The 27,503-nt window shown below is 40.8% G+C and overlaps 1 protein-coding gene across 11 annotated transcripts in view; it reads right to left on the bottom strand.

The window, feature by feature from the left end:
• Positions 1–27,503, bottom strand: part of PALM2AKAP2 (PALM2 and AKAP2 fusion) — a 578,232-nt gene that overhangs the window by 400,603 nt on the left and 150,126 nt on the right. The window contains exon 1 of one of the 11 annotated variants that reach the window (XM_049896014.1): positions 3,794–3,837. The exons of the other annotated variants lie outside the window; for them this stretch is intronic. Coding sequence (XP_049751971.1) covers positions 3,794–3,822 — 29 coding nt within the window. The 5' untranslated portion in view covers positions 3,823–3,837. Of the gene's footprint in view, positions 1–3,793; positions 3,838–27,503 lie in introns of those variants that run through there. 11 annotated transcript variants of the gene reach the window in all.

Genomic DNA, 27,503 nt, shown 5'->3' with positions numbered 1-27,503 from the left:
TCTGACAAAAACAAAAACAAAAAACCCAAAAACAAACCAAACCCACTGCAGTGGAGTCGTAGCCACCCTATAGCACAGCCACACTACAGGGTTTCCGAGGAGCAGCAGGTGGATTCAAACTGCAGGCCTTTTGATTAGCAGCCGAGCTCTTTAAACCACTGCACCATCAGGGCTCCATCTGATGAATGCAGATCTCAATAGTTACCTCACAGAGCTGAGAGTGTTGAATGAGATAAACTACATAAAGATGCTTTATAAACTACGTTACAGATGTCTGTACTTATTATTCAGTGACATTCTGGGCCAAAACTCTTTGGAGCCTCTTCACTTCTATACAGAGCCTCTGAAGGAAAAAGTAGGATCTGACCACTAAAACATCTCTCTCACTCTTTTATCAAAACAGGAGACAGGTACTAAAGTACACCTTCTGTGACATGCCCTGGGCTAGATGTGAGAGATGGGTAAGACCCAATCTGAAATGAAACAAATGCTTAAAAAAAAAACAAAACTCAGCATTCAGAAGGGACCTACTAGCATTCCCAAAATCTATGAGCAAAATTTCCTCCATAAAATGAAATTACAAACACTGAAAAAATGAATGTGAACCTTTTAGAATCTTGATGATTCTGTAAATGCAGGACTTAGGGCATTTCAAAAGGTATTCACAGAAATTTCTCCAAATCATCTGTTTCCTGTGCAGATTCTTGCAATTCAACTAAATCCTTTAACTTGCACAGAGGTTTTCTCTGTCACTTGGTGAGCAATTACCACCCTGACTGAAGCACTCACCAAAACAGTTTCGTAGATTGTTGTCCCTTCCTTTCCACAAGAGTGTATCTGGAACTGTTTGTGTCATAAAGTCAAGCCAATGCCAGAGCCAACATCTCACTCCACTATATCCCAAACTTCTCCTTTCTGGCTAAGACCCATCATTTTCTCTGAACTCTTTGTTTTCGCTTCAGCATAAGCACCATCAGGATGCATTTTTAGAGGGGTGTTTACTCATAAATAAACAAAGTTGTTATTATTCAAGAAGAGTAGAGAATAACAAAATGAGGAAAGTGAGGACAGAGAGGTTGGGGGGGCTATGTCACACAGCTGGCAACTGGCAGCAAACTCAGATCAGACTCTCTAAAGCCCACGGTCTTAATAACTAAGCACCAGGCTTGCCAGTGACATGGGATAGGACAGGTCCAAGTAATAAATAAATGAACAAGAAGTGGTCCTTCTCTCCAGCTATACAAATATTTAAAAGGAGTGATGGAAGGAACTATTGGGTTGGAGAAAGCATGGGCACCCTCATGGAAGCAACCAGTTGGAAAGATCTGAACCTCAGGAGAGAAGAATCTGGGCTGGGAACACATATCTGGGTGTTATCCAATTTGAGGTTATAGCTAAAAAAAAATTTTTAAAGTCCAGGATAAGATAATAGTGTAAAAAGAGGAGAAATCCCAGTGAAGGAGACTGATAAAGTACCATCTAAGAAATTGAAAGAGAAATCAAGAGGGATATTTGTACCAAAAGCCACAACAGGAGGAAAGGGGTTCTTAACAGGGTCAGATGCTTCCAAGAGGTCAAGGAGAATGCAGACTAAGAAGAGGCTACTGACCCAGACAGTTAAGAAGTGACATGGGGAGGGTAGCACGTGTGTGTCTGGAGTGTGAGCCTGGAAGTAATCATGGAAAGTTAAGCCATGAGTGAGAGGTGGGGGAGGAAGAGTCCATAAGGATGAACTATTCCTTTCAGACCTTTGGATATGAAAGATGAAAGTGGGTAGAACAGGGAGATAGCCTATAGGAAGCAGGGTTGCACTGAGGAGTTGTTGGGTGGGGTGAGTCTTGAGTCTTCTGGGCCAAAGAGAATTAGATAACAGGAAAGTGGGACCAAAGACTGTCAAAAGGGAAGATAAGTATTAGACAAAGTCACAAATTAGACAAAAAGCCACCCAGATTAGCACTGGAGGGAATGAATGGGTAAAGACAAGAAATGCTGAGTTGAAGTAGAGAGAAGTTGAATGGGTTTACATCAGATAGTCTGGTTTTTCCAGTTGATGAAAGGGTCACTGGTTGAGACTGATGGCATTACAAGGAACTGAGAATTTCAGAACAATAGAAATGGTATGAAAAGGAGCTGTGAAAAATAGATAAACTAAAATATGATTCCAACCAGATGTATACATCAGAATCTCCTAGGGTACATTTCCCTGAATACATGTATAGAATTAAATTTCCACAGGGTGATGTGGGAATTAGGAGTGGGTTTGGAACCACTGTACTAATGAGTTTACTAGGAATGGACTTCAAGGGACTCACGAGCAGTTGTGTGAATTGCCTCAATGGTTTTTTAGCTGCCCAGAACCTACAATAAGCAATGACTGTGTTTGCTCAGTGTTGAGGATTGTCAAAGCAGGTAGGGCAAATGAGAGAGAGAAGAAATTCTAAATGCTGGACCCTGGGGTTTCAGCCAGTTAGGAAGTGTAGAGGACTCTTTCATACTTTTTTTGGCTACTCAACTTGTGAGCTCCTTCCCATCTTTGGGGAATTCCTATATTAAGAGCCACAGTAATAGGCAGAGCCACCTTCTGTTACAGAAGCTAGAAAACGTCAGACACTTGATTTCCCAGATCCCCTGGAGGCTACCACCTGTCATGCAATGTGGGTGCATGCAGGCATGCGTATCGGCCAAGGAGTTGAAAAAACAGAGTTAGAGAATTCTTTCAGGCTGGTAGCCCACATTTGGTCCTGCCCATTGCTCAAGCCTCCTTCTCCAGCCTTCCTGGCTACTCTTTGAGCTACCTAATATACTTTCAATTCATGTTCTTTCTCTCCTATTAACTAGAATGTTTTTATTGCTTGTGACTAAAAACCCTAACTAAAAGAGGAAGCCATATGAAATGAATGGCCGATGGCTCCTCCTTTCCCAACACTTCTCATCTCAAATCTCTAAATTTTAGCATTCAAAAATATTGAACCTATCACACAGACATTTATAACCCAAATTATGTGATTTCTCTAATAAACTTCTATTGTGTATTGATTCTATACTAGACATTGTGCCTGGTACTACAAAGAATTCTTCAAAGGAATTCAACGTCTAGTGCACAACTATACTGGTGAATATTTGCCCTCCATACATTTAAAATCTTGAAAGATATATTACCACAGTGCATCACCCAAGTAACAAATCACTAGTTCTTGCTGGGACATTAAAGTGTGTTGCATAAACACCATTCCTATGGTTTAATGTGCCCCAGTGGTGCAGTGGTTAAGAGCCAGGGCTGCTTATCAAAGGGTCGGCAGTTCGAATCCACCAGCTGCTCCTTGAAAACCCTGTGGGGAAATTCTACTCTGTCCACTAGGGTCAATAAGAGTCCAAATTGACTTAAAGGCAATGGGTTTGGTTTTTTAATGAGGCAAGAAGACAGATGAAGAAGTTAGAAAACAAAGGGTTAGTGTGGGAAATAAACTAGGCTGTATATCATTTAAGGTGTATGTCGAATATGGTCTATGCATAGCAGATTAAATAAGCCAATGCAAATCGGGCTAGAAATGGATATTAGTATTTGAGTTTGATGGTTTTCTTTTCTCTTGATTAACTTTGGCAGTGTCAATTAAAGCAAATGCAAATCGGGCTAGAAATGGGTATTAGTATTTGAGTCTGAGGGCTTCCTTTTCTCTTGATTAGCTTTGGCAGTGTCAGTTGACTGACATTGTGAGTTGCTAGGAGGAACAAGATGGTTTAAGAAGAGTGCACAGGGATAGAGCTGGATGGTTGGGGATAACTCTACACTTACCTTGTTGTGGTACGTGGACCAGGTTGCATAATTATCAGAAGTTCAGTTTCCTTAGTTTTAAGGTGAAAATAAAAATATATGATGTCCAGTCTCACTGGGTTGTTGTATCAAATGAATTTGAGGACAATACCATGTTGTTCAGATGTTGGTTCAGAATAGTCTTGTTACTGATATAGGAAGTGGGAGGTAAGTGTGATACAAAGAAAGGGCAAGTTAGAATCACAGTGTCCAGATTCACCAACTACTGCTACTGTGAACTCTTTCAGTTTCATTTTTCTCATCTTTAATGGAGGATAATAACTCTAACCTAATAGGGATATTGTATGAAATAAAGAGAACAGGTGTTAAAATGCTTGAGAACGGACATAGTAGATGCTCCAGAAATGGCAGGGTCTAATTACTCAGCCCCATCATTGCTTCATTAAAAGTGCCATTTGGGGTTTTAGACCAAATGAAGTGAATGCCGTGATCTTATCTGCCCTTTTATGCAGTGTTTTTTTCTTTTTTTAAAGAAACAAGGTGAACTATGACTATACTTAAAATTCTTCATGTTTTTCTTTTTTCATCTTTTAAAGGGAGGATTCTGCTCCATGTCATTTATTGTCTAGAAATTTCCTTACTAGATTCATTTTTAATGATTCATAGACATCTATACTCTTACCTTTTGGTGTGGGTCAATTTAATAACTGTAAATAAGAAGGAATTAGAGGGATTTCTTAAGAGGGGACAGATGAGTCCTAGAAAAGATGAAAGACGAGCTGAATTTTTGAGTGTTTAGGAAGAGAACTACATGACTACATATTAAATGTGTTCTACGGAGTTGTTGATTTTAGGCTGGAGTATGAAACGGCCACAAACTAGAAAAGTATTTGGAAAGGTCGGGTTTTGCCACAGCCTGGTTATCTGATGCCAGTAGATGCAGTGGGGTCATTGGTTTCTCAGAGAGCTTAGGGGCTGGTCTAGTCTGCCCTAGCACAATGACCGTGATGTGCTTTGTCAGCTTGTAATCCGTTTTTGTAGTGTGGCCATCGACACTTTCATTGTTAGCTGTGACTCGATAATGCTGTACACATTCTGTAAGTCAGCACTGCTGACAAGAGAGAGATTTCCTATGGGGTTGGTGACGGGAGGGAAGGTAGCTCATCAACTAAATCCCGTCTACTCTGCTGCCTGGATAGCGAATCATGAAATCGGAGAAGCCTAGCTTCAGCTCCCACCACCTGTGGCTACCTTGCCCTTGCATGCCTTTGTAGTGCCAGGGATCTCAACCCTGTGTGCCCACACCTTGACCACCCTCCCACACTGCCAAACTCAATCCAATCTGTGTCCTGGCCCCTCCAAGCCTGTCTCACTGACAGGCAACAGCTAGACATTCTCAAAAACTGTTCCTTACTGAAGTGCAGCCCTTCCCAGCTGGGGCCTTCTGGACAAACTGCCATTTTCAATGCAATTTAAGGTAGAGTGGCAAGAACACACAACAGAGTCTCAATCCCAGGACCTAATCCTAACTCTGCCACTTACTGTGTGGCCTCATACAAGTCACTTAACCTCCTCTGAGCCAAGGTTTTCTATTTGTAAAACAGGAACAGGGACAGCTATCTATGCCACAAGGTTCTTGGGAGGATTAAAAGAGCTCATGAATGAGAAAATGTTTTGAGAGCTATAAATGCCCTATTAGTGTGAAGGACTACAGTGAAAGGGATGACACCAAAGTTAGGGACTTGGGGACGTGATGACTGGTCAGTGGTAAAATGCTTGCAGGACTGTGTTGCATCCTGGGAAGTACCCACAGGCTCACCAGAAGGACAGGCTCTGCCAATACGTAAGATAAAAGATGCCTCCACGTTTCTGATGAGTTTCTAGGGGAATCAGATGAGTAAATGAAAACAGCCAATGCCATCTAGGGCTCTCTTTGACTCCTGATTTTCCCCTGCCACTCAACTAATTACTGATTTATCTAGCTTGAAGACAAACAGCCCTACGCTGTGATCTATATACTTACTTAACTTAAATAAAAGCATTTTTATCATCAGTTTGTGAGAAAAGTGTATAGGGGCCTGAGGATGAGATGGAAAAAGCTGAGATAAGCAAGAGAGAAAGAAATGGGAAAACTTATATCTTCTGTGTCAATTGTCTGTGTGTCAAACCTATATTTGAAAGCCATTTCATCCGTCTTTAATGTTCCCCTTTCTGCATTCATTCAGAGCTAAATTTATCCCACTAGCAGGGATGGCCTGGGGCGGGAGGGGGTGGGAGGATGGGGGTGGAGAAAGAGTAGACATGAAAGCGGCTCCTTGACTGGGAGCCAGAAGCACTGAGGGAGTTCCCTGGAAGAAGGCTGGCAGTGCAAGCCACCACATGGAAAGCAGCCATTCCAGAGACTCCTTGGACAGATCCTTGCTGACTTGACAAAGGAAGGTGTTTGTACTATAGCATCTTCACTCTTCTGAGGTGAGGAGGAACAAGACTACACACAGATCTTGTGCCTTAGAGACCTCCGCTCCCTAACTCCCATGAGCTCCCAAGTCTAGCCTGAGCCTTGACGAAATGTAGGTTCAGCAGTCTTCCAGGCCTCCTCAAAGAAAGCAGTGTCTGCCCCATGGAAAGAAGAAGAGGGGCAGCCAGCTGGACCACTTCTGACTCTAAGTTCAGCTTGCTTTCTATTGTGGTGCCATAGAAGTTTCTTTACTCCCCTAGGGCAGCCTTTCTGGAGTGGGTAGGAGTGTGGGAGAGGGAGGTTGTTGCCTCCCACGACCCAGGGTGGATCAAGTGCTGTGTGCTCACAGCTGGATTCTGGAACCCAGGTGCCTCCTGTTGGCCCCTCATGCTTTCCCCTCTTCCCACTCAGTGATGAATTTCCTACAGGATTTTCTTACCACTCACACGCCCCTAAGCCAAGCCCTTGTTACACTGTCTTTTGCAAGTAGGCAAATCATTGCAATTGAGATAATTCAGTTGAAGAGGACATCATATGCAAGTCTAGCTTTTCCCCATGACCAGGGAGTTGGTTGAGAGAATAATAGATCTCCCTGTATTACCATCTGGGTCTGTTCCCACTGTTGTATGGAGCTTTCCTTTGTTGGGATGAAGGGTGTGGGTAGGGAGGGGGGAAGGGCGGGGGGATTGTTCTTTGGGTGCTGGAATGGTCTCCTTTGTTTTAGGCTCAGTTAATTCACCATGGTATCTTGCTCTCGACTGTTTTTAGCCTCTAGTGCTGTTTGCTACTACCTAGAGAACTTGACACCTTCTTCATCTGTTTGTCTCACTCCAAATTTGGTGCTTTCTCATACCATGAGCTATGCCTGGAATGTGGCCTCCCCCTCCCTCTTCTAACTTTCCAAGTCTCCTCTTGTTAACTTTGCAAAGTTTCAGAAATCCCACTCCTTCAGGGTATGCCCATCAGTCACTTTGGGAAGGATAAGTGGTTATTCTTCCCAATTCCTAACATAGTGTGTGACTTACAGATTGTTCGACTTATCACCCTAACGGTTAACTCTAAAAATCATAGTATCACAGCACTGAAGGAAATCTTGTCAGATTAATAGGTGTCCTACAAGCCACTGTGATGGTTGGGTACGTGTAATGAAACTACTTATGTTGGGAAGAAGCATGGATTGGACAGATGACGTTAAATTCCGATTCTACCATTTAATCACGGAATTTACTTGACTTCTCTGAGCCTAAATTACTCTATCACAATAAGATTACTGTGAAGATCAAATAAATTATTGTGACGACCAAAACCAAAAAACAAACCCACTTGCTGTCGAGTCGATTCCAACTCATAGTGACCCTATAGGACAGAGCAGAACTGCCCCGTAGAGTTTCTAAGGCTGTAATCTTTAGGGAAGCAGATCGCTACATCTTTCTCCAGTAGATTGGTTGGTGGGTTCGAACCACCAACCTTTTGGTTAGCAGCCGAGTGCTTTAACCACTGTGCCACCAAGGCTGCTAATGAATCCAAAGCTTCTGGCATGCTACAAGCATTCAGCGAATGCTATCTTATAATTATGAGCATAATCTTATTTATTTGTTGATACCTATATCACTCTGGATGCCTTTCTGTGTAGGTGTTTCTATATTTGAATGAAAGCTCCTAGGGCCAAAGACTCACTGCAGCTTGCTCAGCCTAGCACCACGTGTGTCCAGGTATGCCCAATGTGGCCCTTCGGATTAGATCATCACTCATGAATGGAACCCTGGTGCTAACCAAAAAGTCAGCAGTTCCAATCCACCAGCTGCTCCTTGGAAAACTTAAAGGGCAGTTCTACTCTGTCCTATAGGGTCGCAAGGAGTTAGAATCAACTCCATGGCAATGGGTGTGGTTTTTATTTACTCATGAATGCTCTTGACTTTTGCCAACTTGGTCATTGCTTCTCACTTCTATAGTTTGCAATTCAAAGTCTTTTGATGCCCTGCAAACCTTTTTGCAATATTTCAGCTGTGCCAAATTCTGCACTTACCATCTGAGAGAGAAAGAGACAAAAGTACAAAGTGTTTTCCTGTATGGTTTTGCTGCCGTCTAGAAAGTGATTGAAGCTTTGGAGATGGGTGGGTCACAGAATTCTTCTGGCAATCTGGTAAGAACTATGGACTCTTCCCCAGGGCAATGGGCACCCATACAACAGTTTGCATACAATTTTCCAGGGCTTCAGGAATCCCTTGAATTCTTCCATGGACACTCTTAGAAGACCCATGGCTCGCTGGTTAAAAAAAAAAACTCTGCTCTGAAACCTCGAACATCACAGGAACTGAGAGAGACAAGAGAAAGAGTGGACTTACCTCCAAAGGCCAGGAAGCTCGCCTTGGTTATTAATGCAAGACTCTGAAAGTTGAGTAACTCCTGCTCAGTCCTCGTAGCTCCCCTGACCTAGTCCAAAAAGAGTTGGCAGAGCAAAGACATCTGAAAGCTGCCCTTCCTAGGTTCCACTCACAGCTGTTGTGGAGAAAAGGCAATTCCCTCCCTGGACTGGCACTACTCCACTGTCTCTCACCCAACAAAAAGCTTCCTCTGACCCAATCCCTTCTCAGCCTTTAGTCCTTTTAGAGTAGCTTCATTCAAAGTCTCCCCCAGGAGGTGTCTGCCTAGCATTTACATATAGTGGGTCACCTTGCAATCCATTTTTGCCTCCCAAGATTAGCTTGAAACAGCTGCCTATTCTAGACTGAAACTATAAAGACAAAACAAAAACAGATATATCAGGACCCTGTGTTTTAAATTCATTTAAACAAAACACAGCACAGTATTTAAACAGAATAATAAAATGGTTTGTCCACATGCTGGCAAACAGCATTAGGTTCTACTTCATTAGGCAGCATTACGAATATCCTCCAGTATTCAAAATCCACTTTCCAAATGCCTGCCATGCTTTCTCCCACCATTGGCTGGATAAAAACATTTTACTTCCAGTTTGAACTTCCAACCAGAATCCAAGCTTGATTCAAAACCAATGGACTCTCTAGCTTCCAAGGAAAACAGTCTGCTGCTGAATTAAAGGCACCGATGGGTTTGTTGGAGCCAAAACCAATGGAGCAGCATTTTCGTTAATAAAGGGGAAGCAGCCTTACCAATGTGTTGATCTAATGAAGGAGAACTGCAAGTGGGTTTCAGGTTGCAAACACCAGTGCCCAGGGGGAAATGATACTGTCTTTTAGGACAGACTTTGAGGCAGCCTCTAGATTTCACACTTGCCTTCTGAGCAACTAAAGTTCTAAATTTGATAATCCCATTATTTAAAAAACAGTGTGAAACCCCCAGCCCATAGAGAAAACTTTTATTTGGTAAAAATATGACCACTGGTGAGGAAAAAATGAGCAAAGGCATATTTTTGGCATTTTACTTTCAAAGGGGTACAAACTAGTATTCTCCTGAGTTCTAATAAACAGAAACAAATTGATTTAAGCAAAATTTGAAAGATTCCAAATGGCTATCTAAATTAAATGGAGATCTAAATTAAATGAAGGTTTGAACTGAGGATTAGTGGAATACTTTGAATTCTCAAGTATAAAGAATTTTTTTTAATTTAACAAACACATGGTGCTTACAATGTCCCTGAATCTATTCTAAGTGCTTTGCAATGATTAAATGATTAATGTAGTCATCATGACAGCCCTATGAGGGTAGTACTGCTACTATCCCCATTTTATAGATGAGGAACTGAGGCACAGAAAGCTTCTGGTTATATAGCTGCTAAGTGGCAGATGTAATAATATCAGGTGATGAGATTGTTGTTTGAAGTGTGTGCTGTTTGGAACTATTTAAGTGTTGGAAACATTTAAACTGTACTGTAAAAAATGTGCATTTGAAAGAGGTAAAAGTGATTCCATTCCTTTTGAAGAATATATAAGTATATTCCCTTTGGAGTATCTTACATCCTAAGGGATAAGGCCTTAGAGAAGAACCACAGAAAGGGCAGTCAACTTAGCTGATTCCTCCTTTCCTTCCTCCCTCTCTCCTTCCCCCCAACCCCCTTCTTTCTTTCCTTACTTCCATCAGCTAGGGAACAAGACAAACAAAGAAGCTGTCTTCTCGGCCCTTACATTCCAGGGATGGAGAGAGATTTTTAAAACAGAGGAATATAAAATATAACTTCAGGTGTGTTATGAAGACAACCTAAGCACACTAAGGGGAGATAGTGATATGAGGACTGGTGTAGATTTAGGGGTGGGGAAGTGACATTTCATCAGAGACCTAAATGCAACCAGCGAGGGAGCCATTGAAATATGGATAGAAGTATTGCAGGCTGAGGGAACAGCATGTGAAAAGCCTCTTTAATGTGGCTGTGCTCAGCATACTGGAGGAGTAACAAAGAGATCAGTGTGGCTGGGACAGTGGGAGTGAGAGGGGGAACAGTGGGAGCTGAGGCCCCAGAGTGGTGGGATCAGATCACTTAAGGGTGAGGAAACCTTTGTAATGTGTTTGGATTGTATCCCAGTTAGTACAGAAAGTCACGGAAGGGCTTAAGAAAAACAGTGGTGTGATCAGATTTACATTTTGAAAGATCACCCTGACTGCCAGGGGATGTGGATGTGAACTGGAAGTCCAGATGGAGGCTCCTGCAGGATTCAAGAAAAAAATACTGGGAGTCTCAGAGTTAGGTGGAAAAAAAGAAAAGAGCCAAATTCGTTGCTGCCGAATTGATTCTGACTCAGAGCGACCCTGTAGGACAGAGTAGAGCTGCCCCATAGAGTTTCCAAGGAGCACCTGGCGGATTCAAACTGCTGACCTCTTGGTCAGCAGCCAAATTCTTAACCACTATGACACCAGGGTTTCCAGAGTTAGGTGATATGGTAGATAAAATAATGGTCCCCCCAATGGTGTCCACATCTGAATTCACAGAACCTATGAGTATGCTGTCTTACATAGCAAAGGGACTTTGCAGATTTCATTAAACTAAGGATTTTAAGATGAGATTATCCTGGATTTTTTGGGTAGGTCCAATGTAATCCCAAGGGTCATTTTAAGAGAGAAGCAGGAGGGTCAGGGACAGAGAAGATGTGACAATGGAAGTAAAGGTCAAAGTGATGTGGCCATAATTCAAGGAATGCAGGCAGCCTCTAAAAACTGGAAAAGGCTAACAAGTGGATTTTCTTCTAGAGTTTCCATTGGGAGCATGGTTCTGCTGACCCATATTAGTCTTCTGACCTCCAGAACTGTAAGATAACAAATTTGTGTTGCTCTAAGCCACTAAATTTGTTACAGCAGCAACAGGAAACTATTACTGATGGTAGCAGTGGAGGTAGCAAAAAGAGGTCTATTTCAAAATAGACCCAAGAGGATTTTCTGGAATTGGATGAGGGTATGAAAAAGAAAGGGGTCAGGATGACTCCTGAGTATTTGACCTGAGCAGCTGTGTGAATGTTGGTTCCTTTTCTGAGGTGAAAAAACAGGTTGAGGTGGGGAGGAGATAGAGTTGAGTTTGGGACGTGGTAATTTTGAGATGCCTCTTGGACACTCAGCAGCTGGACATAAGTTCAAGGAAAATATGGGGTTGGAGGTATAAATTTAGGTAACAACAGTATAGGCTTTACAGCTTAGATCTGAAGGAGGTCCTGTGTAGCTACTTAATAGAAAAGGCTGAGAACTGGGCAACAGAGCTCTCAATGGCTTCCAGTCAGTAACTGGAGCAGCAGTCATTGCTTCTTCCGTAGATTATTGCCCCAGGTTGCTGTATTGGTTTTCCATCACTACGCAACAAATTACCACAAACTTTGTGGCCTAACACAAACACATGATCATATAGTTCTTTAGATCAGAAGTCCAACATGGGTCTTACTAGGCTAAAACTGAGGTGTCAACAGGGTTTTGTTCCTTTCTGGAGGCTCTAGCGGGGGAATCTGTTTCCTCGCCTTTTCTAGTTTCTAGAGGCTGCCCGCATTCCTTAGCTTGTGGCCCCTTCTTCCACCTTTAAAGCCAGCAACAGGAAGTAGTGTCCTTCTCATGGCCTCACTCTGACTTCCCCTTTTGCCTCCCTCTTCCACTTTTAAGGACTCTTGTGATTACTTTGGGTCCACCTGGATAATCCAGGATAGTTCCCTAAAGTCAGCTGAACAGCAATCTTAATTCCATTGCAACCTTACTTCCCCTTTGCCATGTAACCTGACATATTCATAGGTTTCAGGGAATGGGACTTGGACATCTTTGAGGGGCCATTATTCTGTCTACCACAATTTCTAATGGTTCTCCTGCTTCTACCCTGGCCCCTTACAAAAGGAGTCTAGTATGGTGGTTAAGACCATTAGTGCCAGAATGCTCTTGGTTCGAATCCTAGCTCCATCATTTATTAGGTGGGTGATCCTGGCAAGGCACTTAACCTTTTTATGCCTTAATTTCTTCAGAGATAAAACTGAGGATAACAATAATAATACCTGCCTTATGTGGTACATGAGAAGATCTCTGTTGGCCTGTATTATTCTGGTGATAAGGATGATAGTTAAATATTGTATTGCTTCTAAAAAGAATAATTAGTACTGACTCTAGATCTTTTCTAGATTTTGGGAATCATAAAATATGAAATAACCGGAAGGATAAATTTGGCTGTGTAAAAAGTAAGACTCTCTGTAATCAGGTATTTAACGGACTCATTATTTGTGCCTAATCAACACACAGCAAAAGGATGATTGGGTGTAACACTAAATACACGCACGGTGAATGATGATTCCCTTAGCATTGCTTTAAGGGTTATTTCAAGATGTAATGAACTCCATGTATACATACGCAGACAGTGAGTGCCTCTGTTTATAATTTAAACCTTGGGGAAGGCTGCTTTGAGGAAGCCACAATGAGTTTGCAAGAATATACAAACCCAAACTCTGAAAATTAATAACCTATATCTGTTAGCCAGGTTTAATTTTAATCTCCTACCTCCTCTGTTGCCCAGTCTCACTGTAGGCTTCTGGGTTGCAAAGCTTGGACAAAATCAAGGGCCAGGAACTTTGACATTTGGAAAACACTAAAGTCATTTATGCCCAAAATAGCATCCCATGGTATCATGGATTAAATTACGTCCCCCCCAAAAATGTGTCTATCAACTTGGCTGGGCCATTATTGCCTGTATTGTGCAATTTTCCTATATGTCGTAAATCCTGCCTCTATGATGTTAGTGAGAGAGGATGGGCGGCAGTTACGTTAGTGAGGCAGGACTCAATCTACAAGATTATATTGTGTTTTGAGGCAATCTCTTGAGATATAAAAGAGAGAAGGGAGCAGAGAGAGAGGGTAACCTCATACCACCAAGAAAGCAGCACTGGGAACAGAGTGCGTCCTTTGGACATGGGGTCCCTTCACCTAAGATGCTCCTCATCCAGGGGAAGATTGATGACAAGGACCTTCCTCCAGAGCTGACGGGGAGTGAAAGCCATCCCACAGAGCTGATGCCTTGAATTTGGACTTCAAGCCTGCTACACTGTGAGAGAATAAATTTCTCTTTGTTAAAGCCATCCACTAGTGGTATTTCTGTTATAGCAGCACTAGATGACTAAGACACATTATAAGTGAGTTACACTACCCCAAGTTGCATTGATAAAGCACAGAGTCAGCTGTGTTACTGCCACATAGATGTGGACATAGCTGTTTCCAGAACATACATAGATGTGGACATAGCTGTTTTTAGAAACTGCAGCTCCCACAATTCCCTCTGCTGGTCTGGAGTGGCACATCTGCTGGTGAGCACAACCAATCGATTAATTTAGATGGATATCAGAACTGTCCCTCACATCTAGCATTAACAAGGGCTTTTTTTGTACTCTGTCTGGGATAGAATATCACTGGAAAGTTTCAGGATATTAAATAAACAAAGATTTAAAGTTAAAAATGGAAATTTAGACCTACAGTCCAGGTGTACTATCCTTCCTTTGACCAAAGTTCATTGTCAAAAGAGGAACCATTTTGCAGACATAATTATATAAAGGAATAAGGAGAAATGCAAAGGATTGAGACTTCCCAGGGGCCTTAAATCTTTTGGAAACCCCTTTGGGAAGTACATAGGTTTACATAAGAGAATACCATTTTTCACATTGTTTATCTTTATTCTCAGATATTTCATAGCATTCCACAAAGAGATAGATATTGTCATTGTTCCTGACATATTCACCTACTTTCAAACATTCAGATTGTTTTTAGAAACAAAAAATATTATATGGAAAAAATCTTTGCATGTACTTTATTGGTTTGTCAGCAACTTAAAATGCCATCAGATTAGGTTTTTTCTTTCATTTCAATACTACTTTATATATAGCCTATTTTATATTTGAATATATCTAAGACATAAAGTAAAGTATTTATTAAATTTGTTTCTAGGTATTCACAACTAAGTTTATTTTATTGTATGTTGATTCTTACCCCCTTAGGATTCAGCTACAGAACAGAATAAGAAATGATTAACTCAATATTGTCTCTGGAGTGGCCTTTAATGGATATAAACCATATTATTCATTCAAATGACACACAGTACAAAAGGGTGGAACTCGCTCAGATTCCTTCCATACATGTGCTGGGATAATGTATCCTGACACAAAACCACAGGGATTAAGAGAGAATTTGCTTTATGCTTTGAGTAAAAATGGAAACTTAAAGAATGTAACAGTTGAAAAATCCCCGGTAACATATTAGAAAGAAAAATTCAGTGCATTTGTATTAGAAGGATCAGAAGGATAGATCTTTTTTTATTCATTTGTTTAACAACATTTAATGAACACCTACTACGTGATGGGAGGGCAGTGATGGTTCAGCGGTATAATTCTCACCTTCCATACGAGAGATCTAGGTTTGATTCCTGACCAATGTCTCTTGAGCAGAGCTACCACCCATCTGTCAGTGGAAGCTTGCATGCTGTGATGTTGAACAGGTTTCAGCAGAGCTTCCAGACTAAGATGAACTAGGATGAAAGGCCTGACAATCTATTACCAAAAATCAATGAAAACCCTATGGATATCAAAGGTCCAAACTTGTTGGGCATGGGGTTGCCATGAGTCAGGGGCAGGCGCTGATACAGAGGCAGCGAACAATAACAACTGTGCAATGGACAGGGCACTAGCATCTGGGTTTACAGTGGTGAGTGAAGCAGAAAGCCTCTTCTTAACGGAACTTACAGGTCTTATTAACTCTCCCTCACTAGGCTTTAAAATGGCGCCTGGAGGAGTCCACAGGCCAGTCCTGGTTCTCCACTTCCTAGAGTTCTGTTTGGAGACAAGTCACTTAAACAACCCGAAGCTCAATGTCCTGATCTGCAAAATGGGGATGGTAATTTTTAGGTTGTCAGGAGGATTACATAAAATGCTGGAAATATCGACAGGGCTCCATACAAAGCAGCAATTTTTAAAGGGTAAAAATATAATATTAATTCATGTTTCTTTCTGTTTCTGTCTCAGTTTTTGTTCCGTCTCTGCACCCTTCCTCTTTGCTCTCTCCTTGTTACCGTTGCCTCTCTGGCATGGTTTTGGTGATGAAGCCTACTTAGCCTAAATTTCACAAAGTAATGAATAAACTGTTTCCCCTGCATTTAATTGCAAAGTACTGTGACTTAGAGTGCAAACAGCCAAACAAAGAAGGTTACATAATGTATGATTCCTTTTATATGGCATTTTGGAAAAGGCAAACTTATACGGGCAGAAATCAGATCAGTAACTGATAGAAGCTGAGTAAGGGTGAAGGGAGAGGACTGACTGCAAAGGGCACAGAAGAACATTTTGAGGTGATGGAAACATTCTGTAGCTTGATTGCAGAGGAGATTACACACCTATATACGCTTATCAGAACTCATAGACCTGTACACTTGGAAAGAGTAAATTTTATTGTATGTAAATTGAACCTCAATAAACTTGACTTAAAAGCAAAAAAACTGTGGTTTGGGACCTCTGAGGCTTCCTTTAGAAAAACTCTATAATCAACCCAAGTAATTAGTAATGCTCCTAGAAATACTCTTGTATGTAACTAATGATAATAAAAGACAGATGTTGATAGTTCCCTTTGTCGTCGTTGTTGTTGTTTGGTGCGGTTGAGTCAGTTCCGACTCATAGCAACCTCAGGCACAACAGAACGAAACACTGCCCAGTCCTGAGCCACCCTTACAATCGTTGTTATGCTTGAGCTCATTGTTGCAGCCACTGTGTCAATCTACCTCGTTGAGGGTCTTCCTTAGAGAGGTATAAAACTTCTCTGGGAATCCAGAGGCAAGAGAAATGACATCTACCAAGGAAACCAAGGAATACTTCATGGAAGAGGTTGTATTTAAGCTGGTCCCTGAAGGACTGCAATTAATCACTGGCTCTTTAGTTTTTTTTTTTTTTTACTAACTAGATCCTAGCAGTTATTTATAAATTGCTTGCACATTTTGTTATAGTTGTTACATTGTGATACAACTGCCAGAGATTAAATGACTTGCATTATCTTTCACCTTAAATAAAGATCAGTTTTGAGGCCATGTCTTCTGAGTTTGTGGTGTTTAGAAAATTTGTTTGGTTCAGGAGAGAAAATACAATGGCTCTTAAACACATGAAAGAATGTTCAATCACAATTATAATTATTGAAAGGGCTACTTCTCTTAACATTCATTTCTATGAATTAGTAAGAAAAAGACCAACAGAAAAATGAACAAAGGAAAGGAATAGTTCATAGAAGAGAAAATATAATAGCTTTGAAATATATGAAAAGATGCTTAAACTCACTCATACTAAGAGAAAGGCAAATAAAAACGGCCCTATTTTGTACCTATTTGCCAACCTTTGAGTTCTCAAAGTTTACTAAGTTTGCTAACATACTGGGTTAAAAAGGATGTAGGAAAATCAGTTACTGGTGGGCTTTATGGAGGACCATTTGGCAATGCTTGCTAAAATTACAAACACACAATAGCCCAGCAATTCCACTTCCACAAATTTATCCTACAGGTCCCCTATGTGCAAACTGGTATGTGTACAACGTTATCCACTGCAGTACTGTTTTTAGCGGCAAATAAATGTCCCTCAGTAGGATCAAATGAGTTGTTATATGGTACAATGGAGCCCTGGTGGTGCAGTGGCTAAGAGCTTGGCTGCTAACCAAAGGTTGGCAGTTCAAATCTACCAGCTACTTCTTGGAAAGTCTATGGGCAGTTCTACTCTGTCACTATGAGTTGGAATAAACTCGATGGCAACAGGTTTGTTTGTTTGTTTTTTAAATATGTCATACAATAGAATACTACTTCACTGGAGAAAAGAAAAAAAACTTCATCAAGATATATTGGAAGTAACAAAGTTAAAATGCAGAACAGCGTGCAGTATGTTAGAATTTATGTTAAAGAAGGGATGGACTAAAGAGCTAAGTATAAAATGCAAACATCTAATTTCAGAATGGGGAGAGGCTTTCTTGGCATACAAGCAGCAGGATACATCCTAAAAGGCCAAACTGATAAAACTGGCCAAAAACTACCCCAAATGTTGTCAAAAGAAATAATAACACAATCAAAATTGGGAAGCAAATAAACTAGGAAAATATATCTCCAATATCTATATGTAACATCCCAACAGTTAAAGTCCTTACAAATCAGTAAAGGAAAAATATGAAGATTGATAGTGGAAAACGGGTCCAATTACAAATTCACATAAGAAAAATACATATGGCACACAGGCATGAAGGAAATGTTCACTTCACGGACATGCAAAGAAACACAAAACATGATACCACTATTTGGAATATCAAAGTGGACAGGATTTCTAAAGTAATTACACTCAACGTTAGTGAGAATAGTCTCATATACTGTTGTTGCCCATATAAATTGGTACAAGCTTTCAGGAGGGCCCTTTGGTGATATCAATCACAAGTTTTACAAATATATAGACCCATTGATTTAAGTAATTTTTTTTTTATCTTTAACAATATAGTTAATGAAAATAATTAGAGATGGGCACAGGCTTTATGTACAAGGAGGCTCATCAAAGTATCATTTGTAGTTGCGAAAAATAAAAAATCAGCTTGAATGCTCATCATGGCTATGGTAGATGGAATAACGGCCTCCCCAAAGATACACATGTCCTAACCCCCGTTACTTCTGAATACATTACCTCACATGGCACAAGGGACTTAGAAGATGTGATTAAGTTAAGGGTTTTGAGATGAGGCAGTTACCCTGGATTATCGGGATAGGCCTGATGTCATCACACGTGTCCTTATAAGAAGGGGGCAGAAGGGTCAGAATCAGAGAAGGTGGTATGATGACAGAAGGAGAGGGAGAGAAACAGATGTGGCAACAGAAGCAGAGGTCAGAGAGTCAGAGAGATTGGAAGATGCCAAGCCTCTGGCTTTGAAGACGAAGGATGGGACAATGAGCCAAGGAATGCAGGAGGCCTCTAGAAGCTAGAAAAGGCAAGGAAACATATTCTTCCCTAGAACCTCCAGAGGGAACAAGGTGCCAAGACCTTGGCTTTAGCCCATTGAGACTGATTTTAGACTTCCAACCTCCAGAGCTGTAAGAAAATATATTTATGTTGTTTAAGCCACTAAATTTGTGGTAATTTGTAATAGCAGCCATAGAAAACTAATACAATGGTTTTCCATGTGATGAAAGGTTGTGCTGCCACTTTTCATTTATTCTACAAATATGCACTGAATTACACTCTATGCCAAAGTACTGTTCAAGGGGCTTTGATACATAGTCCCTGTATTCAAGAAGTTTACATTCTAGTGAGGCTTTCCACACATGTAATAAATAGACAAAAATGAATATTTAATACCAGGTAGTCATAAGGGCTGTGTAGAAAAGTAAAGCAAAGCAAGGTAAGGGATAGAAAAGGGTAAGGTGAGGGGAGGGTGCTGTTTTCAATAGAGTTGTACAGGAAGGCATTTTGACTGTGGCATCTTGTCTATCTTCAAATGACAAGTTGTCATTTGAGCAGAGGCTTGAGTGAGTGGTGTGAGGTGGTGATCTATGCAAAGATTCACGGGAGGAGTTTTTTAGGCAGAGGGAGCAATGAGACCAACAGCCTGGGAGAGTAGTCAGATTGACATGTTCAAGGAAAGCACAAAGGGCATGGTGGCCAAGCAACATGAGTGAAGAGAAGAGTGATGAGAGGTGAGGGAAGACAAACTGGCAGGAACAAATTATAAAGAGCCTTGTTGGCCATGATAAGGAGTTTGGATTTTATTTGGATGAGAAACCATTGAACGGGTTTGGGAAGTGACATCATCTGGTTTATATTTTAAAGATACCTCTAGCCGCTGTATGTGAGGGAGTCGGGAATGGTGGGTAAGATAGGAAGCAGGGGACCAGTTAGGAAGTATTATGGGTTGAACTGTGTCCTACCAAAATATGTGTTGAATTCCTGGCCCTTGTGCCTATGGAGGAAGCCCTGGTGGCGTGGTGGTTAAAAGTTACGTTTGCTAACCAAAAGATCAGGAGTTTGAATCCACCAGGTGTTCCCTGGAAATGCTATGGGGCAGTTCTACTCTGTCCTATAGGGTCACTATGAGTCAGAATTGACTTGACGGCAACGAGTTTTTTTTTTTTTTTTCGGTGCCTGTGGATAAAAAAAAAAAAAATTTTTTTTTTTTTTGTGAATTTGATCCTGTTTGGAAATAGGGTTTCCTTTCGTTATGTTAATGAGGTTATTCCAGTGTAGGGTGGGTCCTAAACCTGATCACTTCTCAGTTATGAAAAGATCAGAATTAAAAAAAAGACCAAAATAGACACAAGCAGTGGGGGAAGACAGACACCAAGGAACTCCAAGGATTGCTGGAAGTTACTAGACACGGAAGTAGACAAAGAAGGACCTTTTCATAGGTCTGTGCCCTGAATTTGGACATCTAGTCTCCAGAACTGTGAGCAAATTAATTTCTGTTCTTTAAAGCCACTCATCTGTGGTATTTTTGTTACAGTAGCACTGAGTAATTAAGACAGAAGGCTAACAGATTTGTACAGCTGTGAGAGAGGATGGTGGCTTAGATTTGGAAGGTAAAGATGGGGTGCTAAGGGACCATTGGCCTTGACCAGAGAACCAGCAGGACTTGCCTATGGATCAGTTTTGGGGTGAGAAGGAGAAGAGTCAGGGAAGATGCCTAGGTTTGGGGTATGAGCAACTGGTTGAATAGTGGTGCCATTTATTAAGATGGGAAGGAGGGAGTCAATGACAATCAAAAATCATGATTTCAAAGATCAAGGAAAATGTTTAATATACAGTAAGTGAAAAACCAGTATGTAGAGTACAATATCAGTTATCGAACATTTAAGGTCATCTTAGATGTTGACAGTGGTTTTACTGGGATGATGCAATTATGACTGGCCTTTTTTCTTTCATTAGTCTTTTCTGTATTTTTTTCCCAAAATTTCTACAATAAACTTGTATTACCTTTGAAATCAGAAAAAAGACTTTTTTCTTTTAAGTTAAGAGTAGGACTCATTTATTTTGCCAAATTGAGAAGCCTACTGTCTGGATGATTTCATAATCCTTTTCTCATTTAATAAACAACGAGTAAGACCTCTAAAAGCCTTGACAAGTTCACTGTAAATGACTCTGGAATATGCGGATCAAATTCTCCAAAATTTATAGAAAAGTATTCAAAATGTATCACACACACACACACACATTTGCAAGCAGTTTGAAGCATGTTAGAAATTGCACACTTGGCTTGCTGTAGCCCGGCCATCAGATGTAGACGCCTTCTGAAACTCTCATAAAGCCCAAAGAGGTGGAAATGCAGGTTTTGTCACCTATCTACCTGTTGCCCTTCAGTAGATTTCAACTCATAGTGATCCTACAAGACAGAGTAGAACTGCCCCATAGGGTTTCCAAGGAGCAGCTGGTGGATTTGAACTGCCAACATATTGGAGAGCAGCTGAGCTCTTAACCACTGTGCCACCAGGGCTCTCCAAGCTGTCCGCATATAGACTTAGATGAGTCTCCTTTCTGGTTCTTGCTATACTTCCGGCTGCTCAAGAAGGAACAGGGACATCCTTTGGGGATAGCTTTTCTCCCCGTATTCCTTCAGGCCCATAGCTGCAGCCCAATAAGTCCTCCACATCTTTGTTGGGACATGGATTCAGCTTAGTTTAGAAAGAAAAATTTTGGGTTCAGATAACATTTTTGAAGGGCCAGAAATTGCCTCGAAATCCTAGCTTCACTGTGCTCTGTGGGATGGATTTCCTGGACTGATTCAATTTCTTTACTTGGGAGCACTATCGAACTGTGGCTAAAACTGCTACAAAATCCCAACCACATGGAGAAAAAGAGCTCTAGGAAAAGCCCAAACACATACATGGAGCAGAAGCAGTTTACTGTAGTGTGCGTGTGACTTTCGGGAGTGAAATTAAAGGGATGCCAGCCAAAACACAGCATGACCGGAGTTCCCTTCAGAGGCTTGCCACACCGATGGCAAAGAAAAGCAAACAAAAGAAACATTCTTCTGACTTGTGAGGGAAACAAAGAACCTACTGAGAAAACTGAAGTGAGGAGTAGAGCTGTAAAACCAACGGATGTGGGGGCTGTCTGTGGGGGAGGCATCTGGTTTCAATGTAAACATCCTTCAAACGTTTGAAGAACGAATGTACATTTGAATAATTAAACATTTTTATTTTTACCATGGATATTTAGAGCGGATTCAGAACAGAGGATATCCCCGGATATGCCCAACTTAACTGCAATTCTCCACTCAGTTTAGCCATTTTCTGAGTAGGATACTGGGAAGAAAAACATTTGAAAGCAAATGAAACAGAATTGCTTAGGCAAATCCAGGATAGCCCGGCTGGATTCAGGTACATTTTGAAAGACTCATATGAACATAGCACCTTAAGCAGATTGTACAGTCTGCTCAGGAAGCCAGAAATGGTTGGTGGTAGTGGGGTATGCAAGGGTCTCTCTGCTTCCTCTGGGTTTTCTCTGGAGTTTCTTCATTGGGAAAAGAACTTGTCTTGAATTGCACTTGCTGCTTCAGATCATGAATGTAATCTATAAGTTATGAAAGATGCTCTAGAACAAAGATTACAAATTGGTGACCAAAACATGTTTTGTTTGGTCCATGTCATTATTATTATTATTATTAAGTTAGTTGTTTCTTAAACTATTCAAAAGATCTGAAAACATACGGTTCACATTTTCTGCAAGGCAACAGTTGGCTAGATCCAAGTAACCAAGTAGCCTTTAGAAAAGACACGCATTCCAGTTTTCCTGTCCCAGCCACTCCCTTTTATCTGGTCCAGGTCACTCATCCAGGCTACCTGTCTTGTTCCAGTAAATATGTGAATTTATCTCTCTCTCTCTCTCACACGCACACACATCCTAGGGTAGCCCCCCAAATGAGAAGGAACTGCAATTTGTCTCTGGTTGTACAGTATAATGGTAGCCTACCTTTGCCCATTCTAATTCAGGCATTTGGTATTACTGCATAATTTTTTTTTTTAACATGGTAAAAAATCAGTTGTCATAGAGTCAATTCCAACTCATAGCAACCATATAGGACAGAGTAGAACTGCCCCATAGGGTTTCCAAGGAACAGCTGGTGGATTTGAACTGACATCCTTTGTGTTAACGGCCAAGCTTTTAACCACTGTACCACCAGGGTTCCTTTTACACAGTAGCAGCACTTTGTTATTATTATACTGTTATTTTCTTTACATTATACTATTTATGCAGAATTATATGAATGTTAACATTCTATATTTTTTCTCTTTTTTAATGTCTTTTCTTATTTCATGCAGTTCCTTTGGCACCTTGAATTGGGCCTCCCATTCTCAAGCCAAGATGTCTTTCTATCCTTAAATATAGTTCTCTAGGAGTTTACCTAAAAAATAGATTTCTGGCTTTTCTTGATAAATCCAAAAGTCAGACAATAGTGGCTGCATTGAAATAATCGCTCCTGCAATAAAGTCACCCCAGTGATACCCACCAGCCTTGGGCTGTTTAGGCTCTAAATGCCAAAGGACATCAAGGAATTAAAGTGCATGGTTGCCAACATAAATAACTTTGATATTAGCCAAGATTCTTGAACACACGAAGAAGGAAACAGGTTGACTGTGAGCTCCTTGGGAGCAAGGGCTATGTCTTATTCACCTCTGAATCTGTACATCCTAGTAACAGTGCTCATTCCTTGTATGGAATTGGAGCTCAGCAAATTAAGAAGGTGAAAATCACAGGTTTAATTCCAGACAACAGCAAAAAATAGTCCTAAATCTTTCTACAAAATTACCTAATATTTTAGCCTTTATAATGGACATACTTTGTAAAATTGCAAGTTCTTAAAATTCTCAATTCTTAGAAAATATTTTGTCTCTTTCCAACCTATAAAAACACATTTGCATTTACCAAGGCAATTCATATACAGCCAGCCTTAGAAATCATAAAACTCACCTAATTTCACAGGTAAGGAAGCCAGCCCCAGATGAGAAAAAGACTTGCCCAAGAGCAGGCTAGTGTCAGTCTAGACAAGAACCAGATCTCTTGATTTTTAGTCCAGTGGTTATTTCCCAGCACAAGGGGCTTGTCCAAGCCAAGGAAGTAGTTCTTATACAGCGTGGCATGTGACCAATTTCAAGCGTCATGGAATAAACTGGAGATTGTTTCCACAGAGTGTTAAAGGCCTGGGCACCATGAAATAAGGGCACCATGACTCCTTCTTGCAAAGGCTAATGGGCAGACCAAGGGAATGGAGAAAGAAATGCAAGAACTGCTCCTATGGCCTGATGTTTAAGACAGAGGTCCTAGTTATTTTAGGAACGCTACTAGGATATATACCTCATCCCAATATCAAACTATAATCCCCAAAGTCCAAAAGACAAATGTTTAACTGTAAATGTCATGACAGAACATATCACATGACAGTGTATGAAACCAGTCATGGAATTTATGAAATGTCATGATTCTGTTTCCAATGCAATGGCATCAACATCAGACATTATATGATCAAGGTAGAAAAAAGCAAAGATAAACTGGGATTACCAATTTGTAGGTTCCCCTTCCCCCATTTTTTTCTTGTTCTTCCTCTATACTGCCCGGTTACCTGCAGACCCTAATGCTTTACTGGGAATGAGGAGCCAGGATGTTGATATGCCCCCAACTGTAGAAGGGCAGCCCAATTCACTAAGTCCAAGTGGAAAAAGGACAGGGACTGTGGATATTTGCCATGGATCATATCCACTCTTTTTCTCCTTTATCTGCCTAGTCATTTCATTCCATTCAAATGAAAAAAAAAAAAAAAAACCCTACTACATTACAAGTGATTAATAAAATAAGTGCCTAAAATACATTAGGCTTATAAATAAGACGGCCACCAGCATAAAAATCAGTTTGAGCTGGCAAATATTGGTGGAACTAGTCAAACGAATAATTTTTGATTGAACCATTTTGTGGTCCATAAGATTATGGAGTATTTTAGAAATGGGAAGAAGCTTACATTCAATTTGCAATGACCCCTATGCACATAGGTGCTGTTGGTGAAATCACGTATGATTATGACTTCTGAGCCCTGGTGGCACAGTGGCTAAAGTGCTGGGCTGCTAATCGAAAGGTCAATGCTTCGAAACTGCCAGCTGCTCCATGGGAGAAAGATGTGGTAGTCTGCTTCCGCAAAGATTTACAGCCTGGAAACCCTATGGGGCAGCTCTATCCTGCCCTATAAGGTTGCTATGAGCTGGAATCGACTTGGCGGCAGTGGGTTTGGTCTACTCAGAGATGGTGTTTTATGACATGGAAGTAACCGACAAGAAGAATTGTTTGGTAGTTTGGATCGTCTTATAATTTTGCATAATTGTGTATGATTTTATATCAAATTCCATATAAACTCCACGAAGTTAGTAACCAGGCAAATTTGTTACCTGTCAACAGAATGGAATGGAATAAGTTTTTAATAAAGATCTCCGGAGCAAAGCATCCATTTAAGAAGGCATTTACAAGTTTTTATTGTAGTAAAATACATATAAAATAAAATTTGCCAGTTTAATAATTTTTAAGTGTATAATTCAGTGACAGTAATTACATTCTCAATGTTGTGCAGCCATCACCACTATCTACTTCCAAAACAGAAGCTCTGTACTCATTGAGCAATGAATTCCAGATCCCCACTCACCCCAGCCACTGGTAGTCACTAGTCAACTTTCTGTCTCTGAATTTACCTATTCTTGGTATGTATTGGTGTAAACAGTTAATGCTCTCAGCTGCTAACAGAAAGTTTGGAGGCTGACGTCTAGAGGCACCTCACAAGAAAGGCCTGGTGATCAACTTATCTCCAAAAACTCAACCAAAAAAAACCAAACCCAGTGCTGTCGAGTTGATTCTGACAGCCATTGAAAATCCTATAGAGCAGAGTTCTACTCTGACACACATGGGTCTGCCATGAGTTGGTACCTACCTGAGAGCAACTGGTAGACATTTTATATAAGTGGAATCATACAATGTTTGTTCTTTTGTGTCTGGTTTATTTCACTAGGATAATGTTTTCAAATCTCATCCAGGTAATATGTATCAGAACTTCATTCATTTTTATGGCTGAATAAAAAATGGTATACCCATTGTATAGATATACCACATTTTGTTTATCCATTCATTTGTTGATGGACACTTGGGTTGTTTCTACCTTTTGGCTGTGTATGAGAGGCATTTTTAATGAAAGACCTCATACCAGAGATTTGAAAGACAGCGTGGTAGTGGGGAGGCAGGGGAGCTGGCTTGACATCAACCACTTGTAAAACATGGGTACAGATAAATGAGGCTAGTGAAGTTGTCAGCTGGTGACCTTTTCAGGGACCTACAAGACATAGACTATTGCCACATTTAGTACAATGAAAAGTTATAAAAATATAGGTTTTTATTATTATTAGCAATAACAATTAAGATGTATTTACATCAATATTCAAGGCTCTCCACGAAATGGTGGCGACTTATGTTTCTGGTATGGTTTCCCACCACCCTCTTACATGTGCCTTGTTCCCACGGGATGTGGGACCTGCTCCCTCTTCCATGCTTTTGCTCATGTTCTTTCTGTCATCTTTGTCATTCCCCTCATCCCACCACCTATGCCTGTTAAGATCCTCATGGAGCCATTCTAGGCTGCCAAAAACTAGCTGTGTGACTTTGGGCAAGTTTCTTAAATTTTCAGTGCCTCAGGTCCATATGGAAACCCCGGTAGCATAGTGGTTAAGTGCTATGGCTGCTAACCAAAAAGATCGACAGTTCAAATCCACCAGGTGCTCCTTGAAAACTCTATGGGGCCGTCCTACTCTGTCCTATAGGGTAGCTATGAGTTGGCATCGACTCGATGGCAGTAGGTTTGGTTTTTGGTTTTTCAGATCCTTATCTGTAAAATAAGGATATAATAGTATTATCTCATAGGGTTGCTATGATGATTAAATGAGTTATTAGATCTAAAACACTTGAACAGTGCCTGAACCAGATCTACACCACCCTTTCTTTCAACCTCCAGAGGATACTCTTGGTGCTTCTTTCTTTGGGGCTAGCACATCGGACTCTGTGAGTATGGGGACACTTCAATACACTTCTCTGCTTTGTAAACTTATTTCCATTAGTGCTGATCTAAAAAGTGAATTAAATAATAATGTATGTGATCAAGTACCTATTCCGTAACTTGTATTGTCATCCATTTCTTTAAATTACTTGGGATCCTCTTATGCCCTGTGCTTATTAACTAACCTGTCCAGATTGGTAGATGCGTTCTTCTGTGCTTTCTAAAATGGAATTGTCTGGCTGGCTTTTCTAAGTGGCTCCTATTTCCCTCCAAACCTGTTGGCATGCTCAAATTCTTTATCAGAGAGCGGGCCCATAGAGCAATAGTTCAAGGCAGATAGGACATACCAGGATTAAGAGCAGAGTAGATTTTTGCTGTCATCTGTTCCCTGCTGGCTGACAGTCAAGTGGTTGTCATTCCCTTGTGCAGAAAGGAAAATACCGTATAAGGCAAGGCCCAAGCAGGCCGTTATGCAGTCTGAAGTGTTCCTCGGGGCTCTGAAACCTCTTGGGAAAGAGTAGCACACCCCTGGCAAAGACTACAGCACACTTCGAAGCAAGTTTGTGGAGTAACAAAGCACATATTGTTAACCTCTGAACTTCAAGCTACATGGGCTATTAAAAATATGGTTTCCACCTTTTTAATGGGATGAGGGGAGTTGGCTTTACTGTCATGTTTTGGATGGAGTCATAACACAAATAAACTGTATTCTGGGGTCTGAATTTATGAAGCACAGAGCCAAGCTGCGTGGTCACAGTTGGGGCAACACAGACCATTGTTTAAATCCAGTGC

Source organism: Elephas maximus, chromosome 9 (assembly GCF_024166365.1).
Source record: "Elephas maximus indicus isolate mEleMax1 chromosome 9, mEleMax1 primary haplotype, whole genome shotgun sequence".
NCBI classification, from domain to species: Eukaryota; Metazoa; Chordata; class Mammalia; order Proboscidea; family Elephantidae; genus Elephas; species Elephas maximus.
Note: the sequence above shows the minus strand (reverse complement) of the source record. Positions and strands in the feature narration are given on the sequence as shown.